The 27,989-nt window shown below is 40.8% G+C and overlaps 1 protein-coding gene across 3 annotated transcripts; it reads left to right on the forward strand.

Annotated features, from left to right (window-relative positions):
* Nucleotides 1–207: 207 nt before the first annotated feature.
* Nucleotides 208–27,980, forward strand: RIPK1 (receptor interacting serine/threonine kinase 1). 3 transcript variants are annotated; one of them, XM_042465746.1, is made up of 12 exons: nt 208–338; nt 9,311–9,502; nt 10,668–10,821; nt 13,275–13,412; nt 16,412–16,646; nt 16,769–16,918; nt 18,195–18,271; nt 18,454–18,547; nt 19,872–20,489; nt 22,257–22,325; nt 24,347–24,493; nt 27,377–27,980. In XM_042465746.1, exons 2-12 carry the CDS (start codon nt 9,351–9,353, stop codon nt 27,679–27,681), a joined length of 2,139 nt encoding a protein of 712 aa, XP_042321680.1. In that variant the 5' UTR covers nt 208–338; nt 9,311–9,350; the 3' UTR covers nt 27,682–27,980. The 3 variants fall into 3 exon arrangements, with proteins under 3 accessions (XP_042321680.1, XP_042321681.1, XP_042321682.1); XM_042465747.1 differs by lacking the exon at nt 22,257–22,325; XM_042465748.1 differs by lacking the exon at nt 208–338 and having other exon boundaries at nt 9,370–9,502; nt 10,688–10,821.
* The last annotated feature ends 9 nt before the right edge of the window (nt 27,981–27,989 follow it).

Raw genomic sequence — 27,989 nt, forward strand, 5'->3', positions numbered from 1 at the left:
GAAGAAATCTGGCCAGGGAAAGCCCAGGACAGGATGGTCTTTGGGTGGCCACAGGAAAGGACTTGAAGGCACACAACACACACAGCCCCTCCGACCTTTGAGCAGGACTGGCTCCAAAGGACAACCTGAGATGCTGTTGTTTCTTGGGGGAAGGATGAAGGCGGGGGTTAGAGGCTGGACCTCCTTTTTTGCCTTAAACTCCGCCCCAGCAAAACTTCCGCGAAAGAGGAAGAAAGTCAGGAACAGGGCGATCTCTGTTTCTGGAGGAGGAGGAGGAGGAGGAGGGAGGAAGGATCCAAGGACCCCAAAAGGGGCTTCCCTGGTAGAGGGAGCAGAAGGTAAGGGGGACACTGGGGGGGGGGGGGTTTTTGTCCTCCGCCTTTCCTTAGGGTCAGAGTGAAGCCTAACCCAGGACTCTCCATCAGGGGCAGGGTCCCTTTGTCCCCAGATGGGGACCCCCCATGGCCATCCCTGGGGTCCCAGTTCTGGAGATGTGGAGGGGAGTTGGGGCACTTGCCTTCCTGAGTGATGATCTGGAGGCTGAAGGGGAAGGGAGGAGGAAGAGGCGAAAATGAAACCAAGGAATCCAGGAAACCTCTTCCCAAGAAGGGGGAAGCCCTGCCAGACACCAGTGACGTCAGAAAGGGGATGGGAGGAGGACCTCTCTGCTCCTGTACAAATCCCTGTATCCTCTGGGCAAAAACACTATGGCATTGGCCTGTCTCTCTTTGAAATGCTTTAAGAGATATTGGGAAGCTCAGTTGGAGAAGGAAGGAAAGGTGCCCGAATATTTTTGTTTAAATTAAAATTTTGATTTTTTAAAAATTACTCTTTTTACATTTTCTTTAAAAACATGACATCTTAACCCAATCTTCACTATGCATATGTAAATACATTTAGGTTGTAAGTAGAGGGATCTTGTCGCACCTGTGAGACTCACTGAAAGAAATTGGCAGCATGAGCTTTCCTACACTTTGGTCTATTACTTCCTCAGAGGCATTTGAAGTAGACTGAAGTCTAGGAAAGCTCACGCTGCCAATTTCTTTCTTTCAGTGAGTCTCAAAGGTGCAACAAGATCTCTCTGCATACTGATTCTACAGACTAATATGGCTGTAGCTTTGAATTCTACCACATTTAGGTTGCACGTATGATATTGTAATTTGAAGGCATAATTTTAATTTTGCTAGTTGTTTATGTCACAGCTGTTAGCATGTCAATTCAGTGGTATATAGGAATTACAATTTACGAGTAACATGAGTGCAAAAAAGCATGACTAAGGATTCTGTATGGTGGGAAATGGGAGGAGGTCAATGGGGGGGTGACACCATGAGTTACTGCACCAGGTGACACCAACCCTAGGGATGCCACTGCCATAGGTGACCAGATCCAGCATTCACACCCATAAAAGCAACATCTGAGTTGACCAGGGTGACCCGATGTGTTCTCCTCCTTACCGCTGAAAAGGATAAGGCACCAGTGGTATCCATAGGGTTGGTTTCCCCTAGTGGGGTAACTCATGGTGTCACCCCCTCATTGACCTCATCCTCCCATTTCACACCAGACAGAATCCTTAGGAATGTTTTTTCCACTCATGTTCCTTATAAATCCTCCTTCTCATATACCACTTTGAATATTAAATTAATAGTTGTGACCTAAACAACTAGCAAAAATTAAAATTATACCTTCAAATTACAATATGCTATCCACCATCTAAACATATTTACATATACATAGTGAAGATTTGGTTAAAATGTGATGTTTCTATGTTAAATTAAAAATTTGAAATTTTAATATTTAATTTTTTAAAAATCTGGAGCCTCACCTTTCTCCTCCCACAGAGCTTTCCCGACTCTCACCATCCCTTAAAGCATTTTAAAGGGAAGCAGGTGAATTCCATTGTCTATTTCTGCCAAAAGAGAGGTGTTTGAGGAGCAATGGTGACACCCCTCTTAGGATGTCACCTGGTGGTTTGCACTTCCCTAGTGACACCACTGCAAGGCAACACAAAATGGTGGGGCGTCCAAGGAAAAAGTGGAGGAAGTGGCCAAAAAAGCTACAAAGATTCATAGAAATATTGAATCCATGCTTCGTAGCCATGCTCCAAATGGCAGACGTTTAGGATTTCCTCCTGGATAGAAGGTTGACATGTAGAATGTGTCCTGGAAAAGGAGGGCCTCTGGTCACCCTGTGGTTGGCCAACCAAAAGGTGCAAAATACACCAGGCATGCTTTCAAAGCTCGACGAGTACCTTCATCAGGCAAAAGATGTTTGTTTGTTTTTAAATCATAGAAGAAAAGAGAAGTCACACACTCTCAGCCTCAGTGGAAGGCAATGGCGAATTTGCTCTGAATCAGTCTTGCCATCTGGGAAAGGTGGAGAAGAAAGAGGAGGGCATGGGTCAGGGAGGTAATCTTCTTGGCTGGCTAACCCTCTCTTTTTTGCCCAAGAGGTTAGGATAGTGGGAATGCTATGACTTGAATTCCAAGATTATTTTCCCCCGGATCTTCATTTCAACAGCCTGACAACCTCCTGTTAATTAATTTTCTGCTCCACTTGGATCGTTTTGCTTTCTGTGAACAAATCTTCCCAAGAAAACCTTATTGGTAGGTTCGCCTTAGTCAGTAGTGGCACTAGGGTTGGTGTCACCCAGTGCGATAACTAATAGTGTCACACACACACCATTGACCTCCTCCCATCCCACACTAGACAGAATCCTTAGTCATGTTTTTTGTAGTAATGTTACTCATGAATTGTAATTCCCATATATCACTGAACGTAATGGCAATCGTTGTGACATAAACAACTAGCAAAATGAAAATTATACCTTTAAATGACAATATCATCCACACAATAACATACTTAAATATATTCACATGCACATAGTTATATGTAGTTAAAGTGAAAACTTGGGAACATGTGATGTTTTTAAAGTACTTTTTTGAAAAAATTAATTTTTAAAAAAATCAAAATTTATAATTTATTTAAAAACAAAATCCTGACCTAGGGCCTCTCCTTTCTCCTCCCACTGAGCCTTGGCTCATTCAACCCATCTCTTCAGCATTTTAAAGGGACGCAGGCGAATGCCACCCCCATTTCTGCCCAAAAGCAGATGTGTGGGAAGCAGTGGTGGCATCCCCACTCAGGGTGTCACCTGGTACACTTTGTATTCCCCACATACCCCTAATGACGCCCCTGGCCTTAGGGTTGCCATAAGTTGGAAATGACTTAAAGGGCACACAACAGCAACAGACTGGAGGAACACAACACTTAGGTTCACAACCTAGTAGACATAAGACAACAAGGTTTTGCTTTGATGGAAGTGTGAATGCCCCCTTAGAATAAAGATGTTGTATGGCCACATTCTAGGTCCTCACTGATAATAGTAATGTGACTACAAACTATGCATTTCTGTAGCCATCATTATGACTCAAGAGGTGATACTCTGTACGCCAGCTGATGGCTCTGATAACTAGGTGGTGTTGGGAATTGTGGTGCTACACAATTGGGGGGCACCAGGTTTGGGAAGGCAGCTGTAGTGTACATACTGGCTTGAGAATAAATCCAGTGAAATTCAATAGGGCATATAGGGTAGTATAAGCAAGTGTTTCTTGTCACCCAGCTATTCTAAGTTTGTTCACTGAACTGTCAATTAAAAATGTGTGTGTGTGTGTCTCTGTGTGTGTCCTTTTCCTCTTAGCTCTTCCTCTCCCACAGTTACAAAAATTAAAAAATACTGCAGAAATACAACAAAGAATCACAGTACAATAAAATAGCTAAATAGCAAAGAGAAATGGGAATTGAAATCAAGCTCATGAAACCAGAAAAGCTCTTACTTCCCTACTTTTAGGCAGGAGGATTTTGTAGTAACTTTGAGACTAATTGAGAGAAAGAAAGAAACTGGCTATGCTTTTGGATTCCCTACTTTTAATTATCAGATGAAATTAGGCATGAAATTCTGCATGCTGTGCATGTCAAGTTAAGCAAATTCCTTGGTGTATGTAGTGGGCCTGGTACAGCAACCCAGTTGGAAGTTCTTTCAGGTATAACTTGCTTTGTTAAGAGTCATAATTTAACTGTTAGAAAACTAAACCTTTCTTGCTGATACAGTATATGTCACTCTGAGCCAATGTGATGTATTGAATTGAGTGCTGATTAGGAGTCCAGAAGATCAGAGTTCAAGTCCCTACTCAGCTGTGGATACACACTGGGTGACATTGGACAAGTCCCACTCTCTCAGCCTTAGAGGAAGGCAGTGGCATACTTCCTCTGAATAAATCTTGACAGGAAAACCCTATGGTTAAAACATAGAGTTTGTGTTGCATTTGCCACATTAATGCCTTGTCAGCCATTGAATAATAATAATAATAATAATAATAATAATTTATTTGTATCCCGCCCCTCTGAGAACAATTGGGGCGGCTAACAAAGTTAAAAATACAAAACATATAAAATCCCTGGTACCCTCCCCTCCTTAAAAAGGTATTAAATCCAATGCAATATTTAAAAAACAGAACAAAAAACAACAACAAACAAACAAACATACAAGTTAAAACTGACCAGAATACATATTGCCTATGTATTCCCACTGAGCAGCAGTGGGCAACTTATGGCAGTCCTGCTGCTACTGGACTATCATCAGCCTTAGTCACCAATGATAAATGGTCATTGGAGTTGAAGTCCACCAATTTCTGGTCCAATGTAGCCTACTCTCATCTAAAATGAATGGGAAACCTGTAAGGGAAGAAGGATAGTTCAGGGACAGAGATCTGGCCTAGCATACCGAAGGTCTTAGACTCACTCCCTGTCATCTTCAGGTAGGGGTAGTTAAAACCCCTGCTTGAAACTCTGGTGAACACCTGTTGGTCATTTTAAGAAGACGAATGGTCTGGCTCAATATAATTTAGAGGTAATTTATCATTTAGTGGCACACGCCTTAATTACATCCAGTTTGGATTGCTAACACACTCTGTGTGTCTGCTTTTGGAAACTGTTCAGAAACTTCAGCAGATCCAAAATGCTGCAACTAGGTTGCTGACAGGCTGGTTACATAGACTGTGAAACTCCCCTGTTGAAACAGCTTCACTGGCAACCAGTCCATTTCTTAGCAGAATTCAAAGTAATGGGTATGACCTTTAAAGCCCTGCATGGCTTGGATCCAGACTATCTCAAAGACTGTATCTCCCCATATGAGCCAGCTGGAGTTTCAAAATCTGTGGGGGAGGGCTTTCTCTTGTGAGCTTATCACATGTCTTAATAATCTGTTTTACCTCTATCTGGCTTAAGTCTTAATTCAGGCTCCATTTTATCAGAAGGTTTTTTGCTGTCGAATCTGCTGCCTGAATACATCCCAGGTGCATCCCTGCTTCCTTGCAGCTCTTTTTAGATCCAGGAGTTTTCCAGCTTAAGAAAATGGCCACTGGAGCACTCCTGGAAGTGGGGATGTATTCGGGTAGCAGATTCAGTGGCAAAAACCTTCTGATAAGATCAGGATGCAGCCTGAATAAAGACTGAAGCTGGACAGAGGTAAAATTGATTATTAAGACATGCAATAAGCTCCTTGATCTCACGAGCATCACAGGCATGTTTGGGGAGGACAGGAGAGAAAGCGTTCTCAGTGGCTGCTCCCAAGCTGCAGGACTCCCTTCCATGGGAGATCTGGTTAGCCCTCTCCCTGCTGTTTTTCTGGCAGTAAGTTAAGATCTTATTTAGGCAAGCCATTGATTGATTTTTTTTAATCAATGGAATGGTGGAATGGTGTTGATAGTGGTATGGTGTTTTTATCCTGTATGTTTTTAAAATCATGCTTTAAATGTATTAAATATTTTAACTATCTTTTAAAATAGTATAGTTTAATTGTTTCTTAACTTTTGCACTGTACATTTTTGCCAACTTTTGTTTTAAATTTTGTAAGCCACCTTGGGTCCCTTGTTGAGAGAAAGGAAAGGAATGAATGAATGAATGAATGAACGAACGAATGAACAAATAGCTCCCTGTGCTCCGAGAGCAATGCCTTATTCTAACTGGGTGGGCAGCTGCCAGATTTTTCACACTAGAGGGGTGTACCTAGGCCATGTAATCAGAAATATATGGTCAGTGTGGAGAGGATATTTTCTGTTGTGACACTTCACTCCCCAAAGAGCATCATGTCAGGACCATTTTTTTCCCTTGCCCTTCTAACCAAATGAGACATTTTATGCTTCAGGTACTATTTTGTCGTGTTTGTTTTCATTAAGGTCTTTTCTTGATTGTGGTCTGATTGTACATTTATGTGAGCAACCCTGGAAATATTTATTTAAGGGTGCTATGTTAACTCATTATAATAAAATATATATTGGGATAGGGGATTGAAGCCCCACCTCTGTTTTTTATTGGAAAAGATTACAGGACAAAAAACGTGAAAGAATGTATTCACAGTGGAAGAATGAAAGGAAACAAAGTCTCATGTCCTGTATGATGGTTCAAAAACTTTTATTTCTTAAAATGCCCAACACATTTCAGCCAGTCACCAATTAGTTTTCTTCAGGTGCAATTCTCAGATATTTCTGGAGTTGTAGATTGCACTCTCAACGAAAGTGGACCTTCCTTCCGTCCTTCTAATACTCAGAAGGTCCACTTAGAAAATGCAGACTGCATTGGTAGTAAGAAATAAAAGTTTTTGGACTATCACCCAGTTTATGAAAAAGATTATAGCAATCCCTGGAGATTCTAATTCTTGGTTTTCAGAAATAGAGCCAACATGTCTTTCTCAGGACAATGCCCATTCATAGGTATTCTGCCAGGTGTTAAAAGTGATTGTGAATGTAGTTTGCAACAATGCTACAGAAGAGAATCAAAGATGAAGGAGTGAACCTTTGGTCCTCCTGATGTTTTTGCAAAAAAACTCCTGTAATCCCCATCCATCATAAGGGATTGTAGGAGACCCCCCCCAGCACAACCTATCTTTTCTTCAGTTCAGCCCTCCCCAATATGTCCATCTCCATGTTGCCAGAGGATGAGGGGATGAACAGAGATGCATCCAGATCTCTTCCTGTCACACTGCAACACAGTTCTCCCATATGCCTGCTGCAGCACCTCTAGTTACAAGAAGAATTCACATCTAGCACACAATGCCATGCCAGTAATGACTGGTACAGCAGGCAGGGAAAATGAAGATGGCATCTGTGACACCCCAAAACGAGGCATTCGGACTCCTCCATGACGAGAGCTAACTAGAGGATCAAAGCATGATATAGAGGAATGCACAATGAAGAGTATTCTCCAAAGAAAGCTGTATGATCCAATAGGGTTAGCAAACAGTAAACCAAGATTGGTATAGTGCCAACTAAATCATTCATGAATCACAGAAATGAATTATAGAATCAGAGTTGGAAGAGACCTCAAGGGTTACCAAATCTAACTTGGTGCCATGTGAAACTACAACATCAAAACAATCCTGACAGAAGGCTGTACACCCTCAGCTTAAAGACCTCTAAATAAAGAGAGTTCACCACACTGTGAGGGAGTGTGTTGCACTGTCAAACAGCTCTTGCTGTCAGGAAGTTCTTCCTAATGTTTAGGTGGAATATCTTTTGGTGTAACATGAATCCATTGCACTGTGTATTATCCTCAGCAGAAAAAAGAATGCAACAAAAGCAGCAGAAAAAGGAATGCTACATCCTCAGTACAACACCCTTTGACTGAGACCAGCAGAAGATGAATTCCTGGCCATGCACAGTGAAATCCTGATATCTGTAGAGCAGCTGGCTGTGAAATGACATGGTTGCTCACAAGAGATAATATCCATTGAGAAGGCTTTAGAAATATACAACCAGTGCCACAAACCCCAGTATCCAGAACAAGCCACCCCGATTGTTCTCAGAGGGGCGGGATACAAATAAATTTTATTATTGTTGTTGTTGTTATCCATGGATTAATTATCCATTAATAATAATAATAATAATAATAATAATAATAATAAACTTTTTATTTATAGCCCACTTTTTGTCTGGACAATCAAAGTGGTGTACAAGTTAAAATGAAAACAGTACAGTACAAGCAATTATGGCTTGAGAATGCTCATATATATAATCAGTCAGGTACCCATATTCCAAAGGAACACATAAACTGCATTGACATATGTGAGGGACATCGTCCTGCCCTCTATTATGGTCTCAAAAGGCTGGTAATGAGCCGAACCATCAAACAAAGAGAACAGTCCATTTGCAAGGAGAGGACTGTAAAATAAAATAAAGGACTGTAACAAAACTACATGTTGCCATGAACAACTCGGAAGAAAGGCAAATCAAAATGCAAGGGGGTTACTGTAGTGGAAGCTCCTGGACAACCCTGGGCAAGTGTCATGTCAGGACATAGTGATGTAGAAGAGCACAGCAGAAATAATGCAATTTGACACTGCTTTAACTGCCATGGCTCAATGCCATGGAATTCTGGGTTTTGTAGTTTACTGTGGCCTCAGAGCTCTCTGACAGAGAAGGCTAAATATCTCACAATACTACAAATCCTACGATTCCAAATATTGAGTCGTGGCAAACTGTCTTATTTCTGTAGTGCAGATCAGCAGGTGGACACAGCTCCATTCATCTCCTTGTTTCCAGTAGTATGGAAACTGCAGTGTTGTTGTGGGAGGGGGGGATGCACTGCAGAAAAGATAGGTTGAGGGATAGCATTGGGTGATGTTGTTACAAAGACATAGCTATCGTAACTACATCTTCTGATGTGGCATCTTGGCTTTTATTTATATGCTGCCTTTCTCCCAGCCTATGGCCCAAAGCAACTTATGAAAAATTAAAACCAAGATAAGAGTAAAAACATGATAGTAAATAAGTTAAAACACAAATAAGCTGTCATATTGAAACACTATTAAATTTTTGAGAAGTGTAAAATCATTTAAAAACACAACAACAGAGTTAAAAATACAGCACACAACCTACCAACAAAAAAGCCCTTGCAACCAGTTAAATGCCTTTTTTTGACTGCGAGTGCTCCATTGAACACACTGGGATTTACTTCTAAATCAGTATGCCTAGGATTGCACTCTTTGTGTCACCTGTGAACTCTCTAGCTCTTGGGAGAGTTTCTGTTTGGGATACAACTTCCAGCATTAAATAAATAAATAAATAAATAAATAATAAAATCCATGTCTGGCCATGGTTATTAGGGGATTCTAGCAGTATAGCCCAAAATGAAATTTTGCTAAGTTCTGAAACTATCCTCAAAACATTCAAAATGCTCCATACCATATGCAGTGCTTTGGCCATGGCAGTGGAAAGGGAGCCTGTAACACACCTTCTGTTCTGTATTCATATTGCAGGCCCTGGATGAACTGGTGAACTGCCTTGTGAATTGCAATCATGTCCTTGGTTGACATCCAGATGAGTTCAGCAGACCTTTTGCAAAAAGAGCAGCTGGACGCTGGTGGTTTTGGAATGGTTTCATTGTGTTACCACAAGAGTCATGGACTTGTGATCTTAAAAACAGTGTACACAGGACCTCAACGCACTGAGTAAGTTGCAGAAAGGATGTAAACAGGAGAGGACAGGCTAGAGGTGCTCACCGTCAAGCTTCTGGCGATTGCTGAATTGGGTCTTTCTTTGGATAATTGGCTTCTCCTCTAAGTTTCACCGATGGCTGATGGTTTCCATGTCAGTAACCCACTCCAGGGTTTGATCTTTAAAGAATATCTGTCCAAGATGTTGAATCCTGTACTCAAAACAGGTGTTGAATCATATCCCCAGCACCTTGGACAACTCCTTCAAGGTTTGGACCAACATGGCCATCACTGCTGATTTTTCCAGGGTTTAGCCTTACCACAGTGGCTAACTCAGTGTGTATTTTGAGAAGCCCCCAAATAAGACAATATCCCTCTCCTGTGGTTTTTCTCCAGGTAGTGAAAAGAAACAATTTACATTTATTCAATGAAATAATTCATTTTAATTAATATTATGTTAATGAACATTGAATGAGTTTAATTTACTGCATTAATTAAACAAAAGTAAAAGTTTGTATTGTAAAAGTGGCCCACCATGGAATTGATATAAAAATGGAATAAGAGTAGAGATAATATGCAGCCTTGCTTAACGCACTTCTCAGTCTCAATGGCATTGGTGAGGTGACCCTTACTTTAAGTGAAGTCCCTTCATACGATATGTGTATTAAATGGAGTAGACATTATTCAGCTGAGGATGCCCCCAATTTTCCCCACAATTTGGCTTCACGTATAGAATCAAATACTGCTTTAAAATCTATAAAAGCAGCATAAGTAGGTGAAATATTTTTCAATAAGATGCTAAAATACTAGACATTGATCTCTGCTGGTCTGGCCTTATCTAAAGTCAACTTGCTCCTCTGAAAGTATATTTTCCTGTTCCAACTAGGCCTGCAATTTCCATTGTAATTATCTTGCATAAAGTTTATTCATTGTATTAAGATGATGAATTGGTCTATAATTAGCAGGATTGTCCTTTCCCCACTTTTGTATACGGGGACAATAATCGCAAGCCCCCAATCCTTAAGGCTGCCATCTTTAAGGCTGCCATCAAATAATTGGTTTGAACTATCCCTCCTGTTCAAATGGCTAAGTCAACTTTTGAACTGAATCCAATGTCTTTGGTCCTTATCTGTCCTTGGCAGTCATGCACCATAGTAATCCTGCAGCATCTCTTTTTCAGCTGTAACACTTCTCTTCTAGAAGAGGGCAGGATTATGCAGAAATTAAATCATGACCGTGTGGTCAAACTACTGGGTGTCGTTCTGGAAGATGGGAACTACTCCCTTGTGATGGAATACGTACGCAAAGGAAACCTGATGTCAGTACTAAAGGCGGTGAGTAGGGAGCATGATTGATAACTTGCAGAGAAGGTGACCAGTTATTTGGAAACAGCATGTAGAAAATTAGAAAATGATATTGAAAATATTGGTGGCTGTCTGACAGTTGCATTCATTGATATTTGCAGCATGGTGAAAATGGTTTGGATTTGTAATTCCCAAATGATGAAACAGGATGCATTTAGTATACAAAGACAAGATAATAACAAAAGTTAGGGACTCTTTGGGTTGGGAATATTTGTCCAAATGTTTTTGATGGCAAATACTACAGTGCTTTACATAGCTAGGGCTTCTAGGCATCAAAGTCCAAAATATCTGCAGGAACAAAGATTCCTCACAACTAACTGTACATAGAATAAGGAACTAAGGGCCCTAATATTCCTAAATACTATAGGCTTTTTCCATGTGAGGAAAAATAATCTCAGTTACAGTCATTAAAAAAAAAAACCCTGAAAACTAGATCATACACGTGTGTTGACTTATTTATTGTACTTGCAAGTTCCAGAGTTTCAAATAATGTGGAAGGTTAAAATACCCACTGAAACTAGGAGAAGTATGTGAAAACTAAACTTGGTAAAGTTATTTGAGCTTGTCTTCTAGGTCCTTCAGATATTTTGTGCATAACTGCTGTAATTGTTCTTGGCCATGCTGCCTCAGGCTTCTGGTATCTGAAGCCCAAAATACTGGGAGAAGCTGAGGCTCTAGACAAGGAATTAGGGATCACTAATGGGCCATTACATGCTGCCAAAGCCTCTTAGCAACTGCCTATGGATATTAGTCCCCATTGTTATCCAGACTCTGTCCATCCCAACAAGAATTCCCAAAATTTCTTAGCTGTCACATGGCTAGTGACTATGCTGGATAGGGCATTGTGGGAAAAGTAGTGAAGGAAAATAATTCTTCCCAGCAGTTTTGCTTTCCATTAATACTTCTCATAAACAAATGGGTTCAAATCCAGTTTTCACAAATATCTGTTTATAAGATTCCTGGAATGCAACCAGCTGCATTAGTTTCCTTGATTATTATTATTTTATCCTAGAAAGGCAAAATCCACTGCAGATGATCAGATTCCTTTAAATGCACTTGATTCCAAAGGCTTAATACAGTAGATGGCAGAAGATAGATTAAGTAGATTGCTTGGTGGCTTGTCATAGATCAGCAAGGATTTCTGACTCCCCAATAGCATGTACAACATTATTATCTCCCCATAACAACTAAATTATACAGTAATCCCTCCATATTTGCTGGGGTTAGAGGTGAAGGACATCCATGAATCTGGAAAAACCACAATTAAAAAAAACACTATTATTTTTATTTCAGAGAACACCTCTCTAGGAATGTCCAAGTCCTCTATTGCAACTCTGTGGTCAACATCTGCTGGAAGTTGATCATAGAATCATGCTGGAGGACTTACAAATGCCTAGAGAAGTGTTTTCTCTAGGAACGTCTAGGTTCTCCAGCACAATTCTATGATCAACTTCTGGCAGATATATGATTAAGGACCTAGAGATTCCTAGACAGAACATATTAATTCAAACTACAAATAATCAAATCTGCAAAAGTCAAATCTGCAAAAGTGGAGGGTCAACTGTATTAAAATGAAGAACACATGGTGTGACCCAAAGTGGATTTCAATATTTGGAGAGATTGTGAACTCTGTTTATTTCTGGTATGCAAAGCAAACTCATGGGCTCAAAATTCTTTGATTCATGTTCACCTGTGGCATACCTAGAATATTTTACATGGGGAACAGAGTTTTTCCCCCCCTCATAGTCAAGAAAGAAAGAAAAAAGGAAGAAAAAAAGTGGAAGAAGAGATTCAACAGCTCTAAGTAGAGGGAAGATAGGAGTGCCAAGTTTATGGCCCAGAGGAAAAGAGACAGGAGGAGCTCTTGGGGTGTATCGGTTTCTTCTCTTCACTTCCCCCTTCCACCAGGACAAATGTATAGGTTTCAAGTGCCTTAAATGTCACCCAGTCCCAGATGAAGAATTATTTCCTTCTTCTCATTGGAGTGAGGGAGAGGGCATGGTGAAACAGTAACGGTGGGGCTGCAATATCTGTACCTAAGGATTCTCAGCGAGCTTTCCTTTTACAAGACTAGGGCTCCAAATCTGCCTATATCAGTCCTCCTATCATAGATCCATTTTACCACCCAGTGGTGTACCTAGTATATTTGACAGACAATGCACCTCCTTTTTACCTGCACCAAGATTGGGCCAATCACACTGCCCCCTTGATATGCCAGTGGCTTGAAGTGCCATTAAAAGACAGAGTAGCCCCTCTAAGTCCGAAATCTGCTTTCCTCGTATTCTGTCCCTGATACACCAGTAAGTCAAACTCTTTTTATTATTAAAAACAGCAGATTGTTTTCACTGACTTCCCACCTGATTGTACATTAGCCACATGGGGGGAAAATATTTTGAAACATATTAATTTTTGCTGTATTGCAGACTCCTATTCCTTTGCCGTTGAAAGGACGCTTCATCTTGGAGATAATTGAAGGGATGCTTTATTTAACTGGGCAGGGTTTAGTACACAAAGACCTCAAACCAGAGAACATCCTTGTAGATGAAGACTTTCATATCAAGGTATCGTTAGCACAATACTTCTGGCTTGGCCTGTCAAAGGTGGTATATGACTTTTACTGCTAAACTGAAAACATGTCTGTGTTTATTAAACACATTCTTGCCCACTGAAGGATGAGATGAAGCAGGACAGGTAGGTCGGTTTTCTTCCCTTCTCCCATGTGCTGCATTTATTATGAAAAAATAACCATCATTCAACCTGCTTTATAGTTTGGTGAGTAAGCAATAATTCAGTAAGCAAATCAGTGCCGTTGTTTGGCCCTTATCTGGTAATATTAGTTGAGAACTGTTCTCACAGAATGAGGTACCTGAGGATTCTGACTGGCTGAATATTCATTTTTGCTGCCATTACTGCATCCTATGGAATCTGGGGCTTTGAAATTTGGTGAGGAACTAGATCTGCCTGGCTGGGAATTCTCAATATCCTAGCAGATCCCTGGATTCCACAGGACATTGCCATTGCAATTAAAGCAAAATGTTGTTGTTGTTGTTGTTGTTGTTGTGTGTCTCCAAGTCATTTTTAAAATTATGATGACCTTAAGGCGAATGTATCATAGGGTGGTTTTTTTGTTGTTTTTTTGGCAAGTTTCTTCAGAGGGGGTTTGCCATTGCTATCTTCTGAGGCTGAGAGTGCGTGACTTGCCCAAACATAAAAGGGCTTTTATGTTCAAACGGGAAATTGAACCCGGATCTCCAGAGTCATAGTCCAATAATCAAACCATTACACCACGCTGGCACCTCTAAAGTGGAGTACAGTATAATACTATAATTATGTTGTGGGAAAAGTGTTCTGGATTCTGACAGACTAGCTTCTTCTAGCAGCAATGACTGAACATTCCAGGGCTGGATGCCATTGTGGGAGGTTGGCAAGTCAATACCGATGCCAGTTTTGCATATGTGTATGGGGGGGGGGGGATAAAAATTAAACATTCAGTTGTAAATAAACTTGGATTCCCAGCTCTGAATATTTTTTTAAATTTTCTTTCTGATCTAATATGCCAGGATGGAGTGTACCATGTGCCTTTTCTTTATGTCTGATTGTTGGCTCTCCCACCTAAACATGTCCTAACTTAAACACACAGACTAAGGGGCAAAATAGACCGGCAGAAGGGCCAGCTTGAAGCTGCCCCTTCCAAAGGCAGATTGAGGCTGCGGCAACCACATGCTGTGGCCCCAATCTACCTTGAAGCTGCCCAAAAAAGGAGTGGCAAATAGCTGCTCATTTTTCAAGCTGCAAAAAGCTGGCTTTTTCACCACGGCTGGAAGCCAGCTTCATGACGTTCTGGTGGTGTGCGACATATAAACACCACTCCACTGGAGCATCATGAAGCGGCTCATGTAAATGGCCAGGCAGCTTCTGGGGAGTTTCAGAGCATGAGGCGTGTAAATGCTGTGCTCCCAAGCCACCCAGAAGGTGGTGCAAAGGGGCAGTCTGTTTCGCCCAACAGTCTTACTGCTGGAGTAAGATGCAGGAGACTGCTGGAGTAAGATGTGGTCACATTCACACATAGTCATTAAGCTCACTTTGGGTAACTTTGGGCCACTGTCTTATCTCATAATCTAAGCTAATTATAGGATTGTTGTGATGTAGGTTAGGAGGACCATGTATTTGGGTCCCAAGAATCCTGCAGCTAATATGAAGCCGCTGGGTGAGATAATACGGAGTTATGGTGCTGGGTGTTATCAGTACGCTGATGACACCCAAATCTATTTCTCCGTATCTCGTTCGTCGGCCTCGAATTCCGATGGCATCTCTTCTCTCAATGAATGTCTTCAGGCGGTAATGGGCTGGATGAGGAAAAACAGATTGAAACTGAATCCAGACAAGACGGAGGTGCTCATGGTAGCGGCCCCGAAACCAAGAATTGGGTTGCAACCTCCAGTCCTGGATGGGGTCACACTCTCCTCCAGCGACTGTGTTCGCAGTCTGGGGGTGCTCCTTGACTCGTCGCTCCTGATGACAAATCAGGTAAATGCAACGGTCAGGAGTGCCTGTTATCAGCTTCGGCTGATACGCCAGCTGCGCCCTTTTCTTGAAGTAAGGGATCTCGAGACGGTTGTGCACGCACTGGTAACCTCACGCCTTGATTTCTGTAATGCACTCTACATGGGGCTACCCCTGTGCTTGACTCGGAAATTACAGCTGGTTCAAAACATGGCAGCCAGGCTTGTGTCAGGTACATCTAGGAGGGACCACATTACTCCGGTTTTGAGGTCCCTCCACTGGCTGCCTATCAGCTTCCGGGCCCAGTACAAGGTGTTGGTTATCACCTTTAAAGCCCTAAATGGCTTGGGTCCAAACTATCTTAGAGACCGCCTCCTCCCGTACAATCCTCCCCGCGCTCTCCGGTCCTCTGGGAGGAACTTACTGCAGCCTCTAAAATCTAGGCTTGCGGCAACCTCCCAGAGGGCATTCTCTGCTGTCGCCCCCAAACTCTGGAACGACCTGCCGGATGAGATCCGTCAGATAACATCATTAGACAGCTTTAAAAAAGCGGTCAAGACGGATCTCTTCCGGCAGGCCTTTCCAGATTAACCATCCCTTCCCAGGTTCCCTGATTCCCTCATTCCTCCCGTGGCCCCATCTTAGAGATGGTTGAGGATCAACAGAGGGATATCAGGGTTTTTAGTTTTAATTGCTGTTTTTATCCTTGATATTGTATTTTTAATATGTTATACTATTTAATACTGTCTTAAGGGGGGAGGGATAAAGTATTTTTAATTGTCATATTTTATATTTTACTGTTGTTAACCGCCCGGATTGGTTTGCCAGAGGGCGGTATACAAATATTATTATTAAATAAAAAATAAAAATTATTATTATGATTAATCGCCAAGCTAGCTAAAGAATTCTGAGAGTTGTAGTCCAAAAAAGACAAGAAGTACTGTGTTAGCAGTTAGGAAAAACTTCTCCCCACCTCCTTGCATGAGTATCCTGTATCATTGGGATCCACCTGCTTGGTTCTCTTCCCATCCCAACTATTCTCCAACCTCTCTTGCAGATAGCAGACCTTGGTGTGGCCTGTTTCAAAAACTGGAGAAAGCTGACTAAAGAAGAGACCAGCCGACAGAGAAAGATCAAGAGCAATGCTGGCTCCAAAAGTAATGCTGGAACCCTTTTCTACATGGCACCAGAGCACTTGCGAGACATCAACACTACACCTGTGGAAAAATCAGATGTCTACAGTTTTGGCATTGTATTATGGGCCATTTTTGCCTGCAAAGAGCCTTATGAAAGTAAGTGTTTCCAAGCAAGAATCTCTTCTTTTCTTATGCTTCCTGCTGCCTATAGTCAACTTCATATTCATCACCTTCAAGTCTACCTTCATGTTCATCACTATCACTTCTACTATTTACAGATGCTGTAAATGACATGCACGTCTGCTTCTGTATCATGAATGGGGCCAGGCCACTTAAAAAAGAGGTAGAGGAAGATTGTCCAAATGAAATAATTACTTTAATGGAACAATCCTGGAAACAAGAACCAGAGAAACGCCCAACTTTTGCAGGTACTGGGGTGAATGGATCTGTCAGTTTTCCTTTTGGAGCTGTTTTCAATGCATACTCTTTCCATGAGATGTATTCTGTCATTTTGTGAATTTTCATATGTTCTTATCAAAACCCAAACAAAATTCTTAGCCACCTGAACTGGCTAAATTCAATAGGTACAACAATTCTCAGTCTGGAGAAGTCTTATACCTCTGTTAAAAAGGAACCGCTAAAGATTAGGAGGCTGTCAGAAAAAAAGAAGAAGTGGCCATTGTGTTTCAGACCTACTAGCATGATGGAATGTGCAGTGATTCAAAGCCCGACTTTTAAGAGTTAAGCATTCTAGCTAAATGGATAAATGTGTCTGTTTCATTTTCACCTACATTCACATTTTTAAAATCGGAAGCTCTTTCTGATGAAGGTATGGAAAAATTGGTAATTTTGGATAATTTCTGTAAAAAAATGAGTGAAACAAAATCCTCCCTATCCCTGTTGAGAGGTTAATTTCTTTTTCAAAAAAATCTGTACTCATAAAAACTCCTTTTAAGAGTACACATATCAGCATAGCAACTGGTGATTAACATGTTGTCAGTTCTATTTTAAAAAGACAACAAACATATTAAAACACATGGTCTATTGGAAAGTATGGTCCAGGGTCTACATAGGAACCCCCCCCAAACCCTTTTTGCAGCTCAAGTCCCACAGGAATCTCTTGCAAAGCCCTGGAGTCCCCATTTAAAGAAAATAAAATCCAGATGAAAGATCACCGCAAAATAATCCAAATTGTTTCAAAACACTCTCAAAAGATCTTCCCTTTTCAAAAGGGTGAAACTACAGGAAACAAAAACCTTTAAATAGCTTCCCATCACTTTTGGTTCATATTCTTGTCCAAATTTCAGCCCTCCCAGGGTCATATGTGTGGCCTCCACCACAGTTGCCTATCCCTGGCCTACACAATATTGGTGTAACATAAGTTAGTTCCAATAGTAAATGTGTTGCAAACAAAACTAATGCATCTGAGGAAGTAGACGGAAGTCTACGAAAGCTCACATTGCCAATTTCTTTTGTTCAGCTAGTTTCAAAGGTGCTACAAGATCTTTCTACATACTGATTCTAAAGACTAAGATGGCTATATCTTTGAAAACAAAAGTAATTAAAGCTTCCCATTCCTGCTTTTAAGTTTGTGTCACTTTATCATTTCAGGTTAGGATAAACACATGAGAAGAACAGTGACATTCAGTTTTTATTCTACATTTCTTATCTTTTTTTAATTAGTTTACTCATTTTTTCCTACAGAAATCAATGCAACATATAAGCCATTTTACCAGGAAAAGTATGAAAAGTATGTTGAAGATGATGTGAAAAAGATAAAAGTAAGTTTTCAAACACCTAGGATTCAGAAAAAGAAAATATTCCTGAAGTTATACAAAGTGGTAATCATATAGTCCATCGGGATTTTTCCTTGACCAGTGGTGTCCCAAGATATATCACCATAAAAGTTGTTTCTTTGAAATGACCACTTCTTTGTTTGTTTGTTGTTCTGTTTTGTGCATAGGAAGTGTACCCTGAGCCAATTGAACTTGTAAAAAGAATGGAGTCTCTCCAAATAGATGCTGTAGCAGAATCACCAAGCAATAGTGCCCAAACTGGTATTTATTTATTTTAAACATTTTTATAATGTCCTTCATCTGGTAGATTCATCTGGTAGATTACCAGTCACCACTACCTTTGAGCTGAATCATTACACACACACACACACACACACACACACACACACACACAATATTATGGAAAATCAGGGCATAGTGGTAAAATACATAAAGTTGGCTTGTGGCTTTAACTTTTGTGGATTTGATTATTCACGGATTTGATTAATAAATTCTCTTTGGGAATCTCTAGGTCCTCCAGCGTTACTCTGCCAGACGTTGACCATAGAGTCATGCTGAAGGACCTATAGATTTCTAGAGAAAACACTTCTTTAGGCAATCATAGGTCTTCTACTGCAGTTCTATGGTCAACTTACACCTTTTGACCGTAGAGTTATGCTAGGACCTAGAAAATCCTGGAGGGGTGTTCCCTCACATAAAAAATAGTGGTTTTCTATAGGCAGTTTTTCCACTTTAATGGGTGTTTTGTGCCCCTAACCGCAGCTAATGTAAAGAGCCCACTGTATTTGCATCCAACAGGTCCCAGGGCTCAGCCCTAATAGCTCCAGTTCAAATGATCAGGTAGCAGATTATGAGGAAACCTTCAGCCTGGGATTCTAAAGAGCTGCTGCTTCTTAAATCAGCCCAACAGGGGTGCCCCATCAGATGTTTTGGACCAACAACTCATTGACTTGGCCAGCATAATCCATAGTCCAGGAAAAATGGCAGCTGAAACCAAAATACCTTGAGGTATTTTGCCCTCAAAATTCCTTGAGGCCATCAGGCTAGAAAGGCTGATAATTTGGTGGAAGACCGCTTCCTACGTTCTATGAATCAAGGCTAGTATTTTTTTTTAAGGCAGCAGCAGCTGGTTTTGTCAGGATAAAAGGAACTATCCAAGCTGCTAGATCTATTCTGGGAGTAGGCTTTAGCACCTTGGATGGTTCCTTTTACACCTTGGATTGAAACCCAACATGGATTCACTACCCCACTGAGACTGGAGCTCCCAGTTGCCATTGAAAAGTAAAGGCAATTGAATAAGTTTCTCACACTTTCATGCAATCCTGAGCATGCCTATTCAGAAGCAAAATTCAATTGGATTTATTCCCAGATAAACAGATACAGTATTGCATCCTTTAACTTTGTACAGACAGTTAGTCAGGGTCAAAATAAATAAAATGTTTCCATCAGAGTTTGGGAAAATTACAATTCTGGACTACAGCTCCCAGAATCCACAGTGGCTGGGGATTGTGGGAGCTGGCTGGGGGGTTGTGGAAGTTATCATATAAAAAAGCACTTTTCTCATTTGCTGCAAACTGTCTTGCAGATCTCCCTGGTTCACTACATAGCTCTCAGCATCTTGAAGCCAACATTATGGATGAAGCCTTGTTCGCTGCTTGTCCAGAGAATGAACCTGTGGAGAGTTGTGAAAATGCCTTTGATCCTCCTGTGACATTAGAAAGAAAACTGCAAGATGAGCTGAATTACCACGTATATGGCAGCCGGATGGACAAACCGGAGAGCCGTCCTGCAACATACAGTGCCACTTCGTGGGATGAAGAGAGGAGGAAGAAGGTGTCTTATGATCCATTTGCAAAAGTGCCCACTGCCCCCCGGGCACAAGAGTCATATGTAAAAGCAGGAAATGCTGGCTCCAGCACCAGTCGTACTAATGCCTTTGCACCCCTTTACCACGCTCCTCCACAGTCAACACTGACTGGAACAACTCCAGAAAATGGAAATACATTATTGGGTACAATGAATCTTTATGAGGCAAGGCCTGCAAATCTCAGACCATCACACAGTGCTGAAGATCAATACAGAATGCAGCCAACCAGTTCCTTCAATTTCAGTAAACCGCCTGTACCAGAATCTGGAATAGATCGTCCTCCTAAGGCCCTTGACTCTTACCATAGTGTTCTCAGAAGTCTAACTGGTGGAACCAGTGAGTAAAGTGGGTTGGGATCTCTGTTCTCAACCTGAGGGGGAAATGTACACAGTTATCTTTAAGTACATCAGGAGTGGGCAAGCTTCAGATTTGAGGGATCCACTTTTTTTGTTAGAACTTTGAGAGCCACTAACCAAAGCCAGGTGGAAAAACAGAGAATTAAAGAATTCTAAGCACAAGAATGTGTGTCGAATACCCGCATGGAGGGATCTTACAGTCTTTTTACACAAAAAAATCCATTCTTAGTTACCCCAAATAGCAGTATAATTTAGGGCAGGATAGGGGAAAGGGGATCGTTTTGTTGTGTTATTAAGCCCATGAGTGTCAGAAATCCATGCCAATCAGCAGCAACCTGTCACCCAGAAATCTTCTAGAACAGAGATCATCCTCCAGTGTGTGTGTGTGTGTGTAGCCTTCCTCCTAGTATAGGAACTCAAGGCAACTAGACTAGAGCTCACCAATGTAGTCAGTACTGAGAGATTATGGAAGTTACTGTCCAAAAACATCTGGGATGTCATTATTGCCCATACCAGATATAAAAGATCCTAATTCCCAAGATAATAATAATAATAGGATTTATTTATATCACCCCCAATCACTGGGAATCCAGGCGGCTTACAACAGTAGGGATAATACAAGGCAATAGCAATAAACAATAACAATAAACAAATGTAACATAGCAATACATAGCAGGCTGGGACCCTTTAGCAATACATAGCAGGCTGGCATCTGTTACATGACAGATGGAAATTGGTTGTTAGCTGTTTTGTAATTATAGTTGCTCTTTCCTGAAGAAAATTAACTATGTCTTGTGAATACATTAGTCCTTCCCCACTTCCTACTAATCCCAGGCAGCTAAAACATAATATCCTTTCATGATTCAGTAAGTGAACTTTGTGATTACTACTGTTCACTGTTTTATGACATTTTATTGTCACTCTTCAAGAAACTTTACGGTAGCATTTTTGGCTTTCCCTTCCCATGAGATAGGTTAGACTAATGTAGTCATTGGCTTGGATTGATAGGCCATATAGTACATACCTAAAGAGTGCCAGCCTGGGGAAGGCTTTTCTAACAGTTGTACTATACTACAGTAAATGTGTGCTGAATAGAAAGTACACACCTAATCTTATATAAATGGGAATGATAATGGAGAATCACGTTTCTGAGTTGTCTGGTTCCCCTTTCCACACACATTTGTTAGTAATTTTTAAAAATTACTAACAAAACATGAACTATTTTTAAAGCGTTTATGCACATATAATTAATTAATTGCTGCTTCCTTGAGTGTCCAAGTGGATAGTGATTTACACTCGTTGGTGCCTGGTACAATGTGAAGTGCTTTATCAAACTTGTTTGTTGAGAAGACCACTGTGAGGATCTCTCTGGCTGCTATCATGGTTTTTAAATCAGGGCTAGAGGACATGTGACCATCCAGATGTTTTTGGACTGGACAGTATAGTGACTGGTGAAGAGTTATGAAAGTTGCAGTCCATCACACTCTGGAGGAATACATTATCTCTATCCCTGCTTTAAAGACTATGGGCTGGGAAACAAAGTTATGTGGCAATCAGAAGTTGGAGGACTAGAAGCCTATATGGTCTGTCTGGGAGCATTGTTTATCCTTAGCCTACTGGAGAGATGAATCCCAGGAGTCCACATCAAGTTATATACCTTGTTAATTGGTGAACAGAATTAATTATTTGTACTCTTTTGAAGAACTATCCATTTTTTAATTCTGATACATTTTGCATAACTGTTAAGGTCCTGTGGAATCAAATCCATTTATGAAGAGGAATTTTGCACATACTCCTACATACAAGCATAGTACAGGTAAAATAACATTTTGAAAAACAACACTAAGATGAGCAAGTTGAACTTTCTTTCTATGACCAGTATGATCAGTAAAATTAACACTTTGATCACTGTAAAGGGTGAGGGTTGTCCAGCTATTTCACCACTATGGCATCAAATTGGGTGACTTCTAGATGCAAGATTTTATTCATCTAATCCCACCACTGGCCATCACCAACTTTGAATAACTGCTGACACCAGATATCATGTGTCTGAACTCAAGCATTCCAATAACCCTTATGCATGATTCTCAGACACACATGCGTATAATAAAAAATAGTTTATTAAACAGAAGTTCAACATAAACCACAATTCAAAAAGGACATTGGGAAACTGGAGCGTGTCCAAAGGAGGGCAACTAAAATGGTGACGGGGATGGAAACCATGTCCTATGAGGAATGACTTAGCAAGCTGGGGATGTTTAGCCTGGAGAAAAGAAGGTTAGGAGGTGATATGATAGCCCTATTTAAATATTTGAAGGGATGTCATACTGAGGAGGGAACAAGCTTGTTTTCTGCTGCTCCAGAGACTAGGACCCGGAACAATGGATGCAAGCTCCAGGAAAAGAGATTCCACCTCAACATTAGGAGGAACTTCCTGACAGTAAGGGCTGTTCGACGGTGCAACACACTCCCTTGGAGTGTAGTGGAGTCTCCCTCCTTGGAGGTCTTCAAACGGAAGCTGGGAGGCCATCTGTCAGGGATGCTTTGATTTGGATTTCCTGCATGGCAAAGGGTTGGACTGGATGGCCCTTGTGGTCTCTTCCAACTCTATGATTCTATGATAAAGTTAAATATTATTTATTTAACACTTCTAAATTCTGATTGACCCTAACAAACTAACTCACATCTTCCAGTCATATTCCTAACTCCCATCTCTCATTCCTAGTTCTAACTGACCTGAGTAACTCATCTCTATCTCTGACCCTGGCTATCCTAACATCTCTAATTCATATTCCTAACTTGGACAGATTCCTGTCTCACTCTCTCACTGTCATACAGGTCAGACTTTTTAAATATCCCTTCAAATATTTAGCCAAGCAGCAGACGTTCCCAACAATCCATACTTCCACTCCTTCCTCAAAAAGATCTTTACCTTATTCCCTGTACTATACTTCACATGCATAATCATATATATTACCTTCATTTCTCTAATAAACACAGCAACTTTTTCTACAAAAGTCTGCATCATCATAATGGATCCTATGTTGAAAATTGCTCACTGAGGACCGAACATGTTCATTGAGCATGGAATGCTGACTGGAGGGAGAGTGGACTATCAGGAAGGGGGGATGTAATGAAGAATCTTGGGAAAGGACATGACTGGCTGTAAATCTGAACCAAAAGCTTTCCCCACTTGAGTACTATAAGTCCCACCTCTTGGTTTGATCAGAGAGCAGTGCTTTCTGTGGTGGAAAAGTTGAATGCCTGAAGGGGCCCAAAAAACAAATAGCACTGACAATGTTAAATAATATAATTCATCCCTTCAAGCCACTCCTTCCATGTGAGTACTCCATAAGGAGGAAGTTTGAGGTCCCTTTCTGTAATGCTTTTTAAGACAGAGAGACCTGGAGGCAGAATGCTCATTTGAGGCCCGGTCCCTAAGGACGTGAACAATGAAGTACAGTAGTTCTCTTCAGGGAGCATGTTCATTGGCCTTGCAGATGTAACTAACACAAGTCAAAGGATTGCTCTTAATCTACCAGAGATGCAAGTATGGTTGTGTGAATCCATCCTTGGAATGGAAATTCTAGGTACCGATATTGTTCCTTCCATAGTTTATGTGAAATTATGGACTACAGAAATGTGGTACATAAAGAATACATTTGTCATGCTATTAATAATTCTATTTTAAATGCAAATTATCTGTAAGCACATTAAATGGTCATTATTCTTTAGTCATACTGTCCCCATTCTAATGTTTTTTCCTATGTGAAAATTATGCTTTGTTTTAAAAAAAATTAAGTGTGGTTGTTGTTATTTTAAATATCTTATATACAGGAGAACCTCAACATTACAATATATATAACAGCAGTGGGATTCAAATAGGCTCTTACAATTACTTGGAAATTAAAGATCAGAAACTCCAGGTACCTAGTCCTCCAGCATATCCTCAATATAATGATGCAGACTACATGAAGCTGTATGGTAAGTTGAAAAGCATATCATTCTTCTTCCTTTAGTGTGTACTTTTTGCTTGTACTCCTCAAAGAATTTTAAATAGATCAACTATTCAGTCAAGATATATTATGCTCAAACATTTCTATTTGATAAATTAAAGCAGGAGGACTAAGTAGGCTTTATTCCTCTGCCCTGTTCCTCATATGGGGAAGGAGTATCTCTGGGTATCAAGGTAAAACACGGGCTGGAAAAACTCCCACTGGTTCTTTATTTGGGGTATTTTTCGTGTAAAGGGTGTGTGATGTCATCTAGCTTCAGGACAACTGCAGGGGAGATGTAACTCCCAGGACAAATATGGTTTCCTGCCCTTCAATTAGAACTTAGGACTTTATCACACGGGAGTGAATCAGCCAAATGAGGGGAAATAGACTTAAGCTGAATCCAAATAAAATGGAGGTACTCGTGATAGGTAACCCCAATCCAGGTATGGAGATAAGTTCACCAGTTCTAGATGGGTTTACACTTCCCCTGAAAGACTGCGTCCGCAGCTTGGAAGTGCTCCTGGATTCGTCACTTCAACTGTCTTCTCAGATTGATGCGACAGCCAGGAGTGCCTGTTGTCAGCTTTGGCTGATACGCCAGTTGTGCCCCTACCTGGAGCAGCGGGACCTAGAAACGGTCGTACATGCTCTAGTAACCTCTCGCCTTGATTTCTGTAATGAGCTCTACATGGGGCAACCTTTGTGCCATGTCCGGAAGCTCTGATTGATACAAAACATGACAGCCAGACTGGTTGCTGGAAAATCCAAGTTCGACCATATTACACCTATTTTAAAATCACTACATTGGCTGCCTATTAGCTTCCGGGCACAGTACAAGGTGTTGGTTATCACTTATAAAGCCCTACATGGCCTGGGTGCAGTCTACTTGAAGGAACGCCTCCTCCCATACAATCCTTCCCGTTCACTCTGATCCTCCAGGAAAAACCTCTTACAATCTAGAAAGACCAGACTGGCAGTGACCTCCTGGAGGTCCTTCTCTGCCACCGCTCCAAAAACTTGGAATGACCTGCCGGAAGAGATTCGCCAATTATCCTCACTCGAGGCTTTTAAAAAGGCGGCAAAAACCTTTCTCTTCCGGCAGGCCTTCCCCAATTGATAAGGTCCGGAACCAATTGAATCCCTCTTTTATTATTTTTATTATTTGTGATTTGTTTTTAACTTTGATGTATTGTTATGTACTTTTTAAACATTTTTTTACTGTTTAATTTTATAGTTGGGAGGGAGGGGCTTGTTGTTTTTATTGTTGTATATTGTATTTACTTTGTTGTTACCCACCTTGATCCTTAATCGGAAGAGGTGGAATATAAATAAATATTTATTATTATTATTATTATTATTATTATTATTATTATTATTATTATAAATCCTGTGTAGAAATGAGATTTAAATCCAGGGAAATCTCGCAAAAGCGGGATTGCTTTTAGACGATGTCAGAGGCATTGAGCATTAATGTGACATTAACCCACACAGAAAGTCACAAGATCGCACCAAAATCCCGAAAGTATAAAGCAACATAATTTTGCTCACTTTCTGTGTGAGTTAATGTCACATTAATGCTCAATGCCCCTGATGTGTCTGAAAACGTTCCCACTTTTGCGGGATTTTCCTGCATTTAAATCCTGTTTCTGCACGGGATTTGGGCACTTAGCCTGCCATGTGATAAACTCCATAGTGTAGTGCAGTTAATGTTAATATAGTGTACAGTATAATTAATACAGTGTACAGTACATTATAGTGCTGTACAGTTAATGATGGTCCAAAACACACAGCAGAAATAAATCAGTTTGAGACCACTTTAACTGCCCTGGCTCAATGCTAGAGAAGTCTGGGAACTGTAGTGTTTGTGAGACATTTAGTCTTCTCTGTCAGAGAGCTCTGACGCTACAATAAACTACAATTCCCAGGATTTCCTAGCACTGAGGCAGGGCAGTTAAAGTGGTCTCAAACTGGATTATTTTTGCAGTGTGTTTTGGACCGATGTTTGGGAGACTTATTGAGGAAGCCTAGGACATATCCTGTAAATTTTCACAGATGTAAACTGAGAGACATGTGTCCAAATAATATCAGGGTATGGTCAAGATGGCAGAAGATATTAATGAAGAATATGAGTCTACTGGGAAGGGCAAGATTCTACCCACTGCTCTTTTCTCCCCTTTCCTCAGTTAACTGAATACAGTCTACTTTTGCACTTTGAACTCAGCTTGAAACAACTAAAGTAATCCAAGGACAAAGGGAGCTTCACTAGACTAGTGCTCCTCACAAGGGGATCATGAGGATAATAGGCTGATTCCATGTGTGCCATTCTGTGCTTCTTGGAAGTAGGGCAAGATTGAAACATGTTAATCAGCGGTTTTAACACTAGAGGGGTTTGGGCAAAATTCATTTCTTAAAAGCATGTGATATATACTTTTAGCCATGTTTGCTTGTGTAGAACACCTGTACAGGAGAAGGAATCTTGAATGGCTCAAAACTTTCTCTTACAAGCAACTGCACAATATAGGCAAGTAGGCAGACATGCAGTTCAGTGTAAAAAGCTGCTTCACATGATGGCTGAATGTTGGCAGCAAGATGGAGCCCAGACTTTGGAAAAATGATTATTTTTTTACCTCAGCTCCCTAAATCTCCCAGCCAGGAATGCTGTTGGTTTCTGGTAGTTGTGGTCCGAAAATTAGCTTTTCCTTTCTGGGAATTGTGGTTCAAAAAGTAACTTTTCCATGCCGTGATGGAGCCAGTTTTCACAACTTGCTCATATATATAAGACATTGTGAGGGTTGTCTCAATTCTTGTCTCTGAAAAGAGGAAAATTTATTGTCACTGAATGTTCTCCCTGCCCTTTCTCTGCCACCAGAGAGCACTGTTCTTGTTTCTGATACACATCTCAACATTGTAAGGGACAACTTGGCAAAGCATTGGAAACACTGTGCCCGTAAACTGGGTTTCAGTGATCCCGAGTTGGATGAAATCGACCACGACTACGAACGAGATGGACTCAAAGAAAAAGTTTACCAGATGTTCCAGAGGTGGATAATGAGACAAGGCAGCAAAGGAGCTACTGTGGGGAAGCTGGCCATAGCTCTCCATGCATGCCAGAGGATAGACCTCCTTAACAGTCTTGTAAAAATAAACCAGGAATCTGAAGCGAATAAGAAATGAGAAACAGCATGTGAATTCTGCTATTTGGAAGTTAATATTTCTGTAACTAATATGTGGACACTTTTGCTTTTCATTGCCATTAAGAAATGCTCTGGAAGCTGCCAGGTCGTCACCTTGATGTTGCCAAAATAATGATTAAAAAGTTATTATTGTTCCAGCTAGGCTTATGTGAGGTTTTTAACACCACACGTTCTCTAGAACAATTCCAATAAATTTTTAAAAATATATGTACTTTGGAACATGTTCTCAAATTGTTAATGAGTTTGTACATTTTTAATAAAAAACAATATAAAAGGAAACAGGGCTAT

This window comes from Sceloporus undulatus, chromosome 4, assembly GCF_019175285.1.
Source record: "Sceloporus undulatus isolate JIND9_A2432 ecotype Alabama chromosome 4, SceUnd_v1.1, whole genome shotgun sequence".
In the NCBI taxonomy this organism is placed as follows: Eukaryota; Metazoa; Chordata; class Lepidosauria; order Squamata; family Phrynosomatidae; genus Sceloporus; species Sceloporus undulatus.

Coding starts and splice junctions, on each gene's coding strand:
- RIPK1 (XM_042465746.1), top strand. CDS start 9,351: ATGTCCTTGGTTGACATCCAGATGAGTTCAGCAGACCTTTTGCAAAAA. Junction 9,503..10,667: donor ACAGGACCTCAACGCACTGA/GTAAGTTGCAGA, acceptor TCTCTTTTTCAG/CTGTAACACTTCTCTTCTAG. Junction 18,548..19,871: donor AAGCAATAGTGCCCAAACTG/GTATTTATTTAT, acceptor ACTGTCTTGCAG/ATCTCCCTGGTTCACTACAT.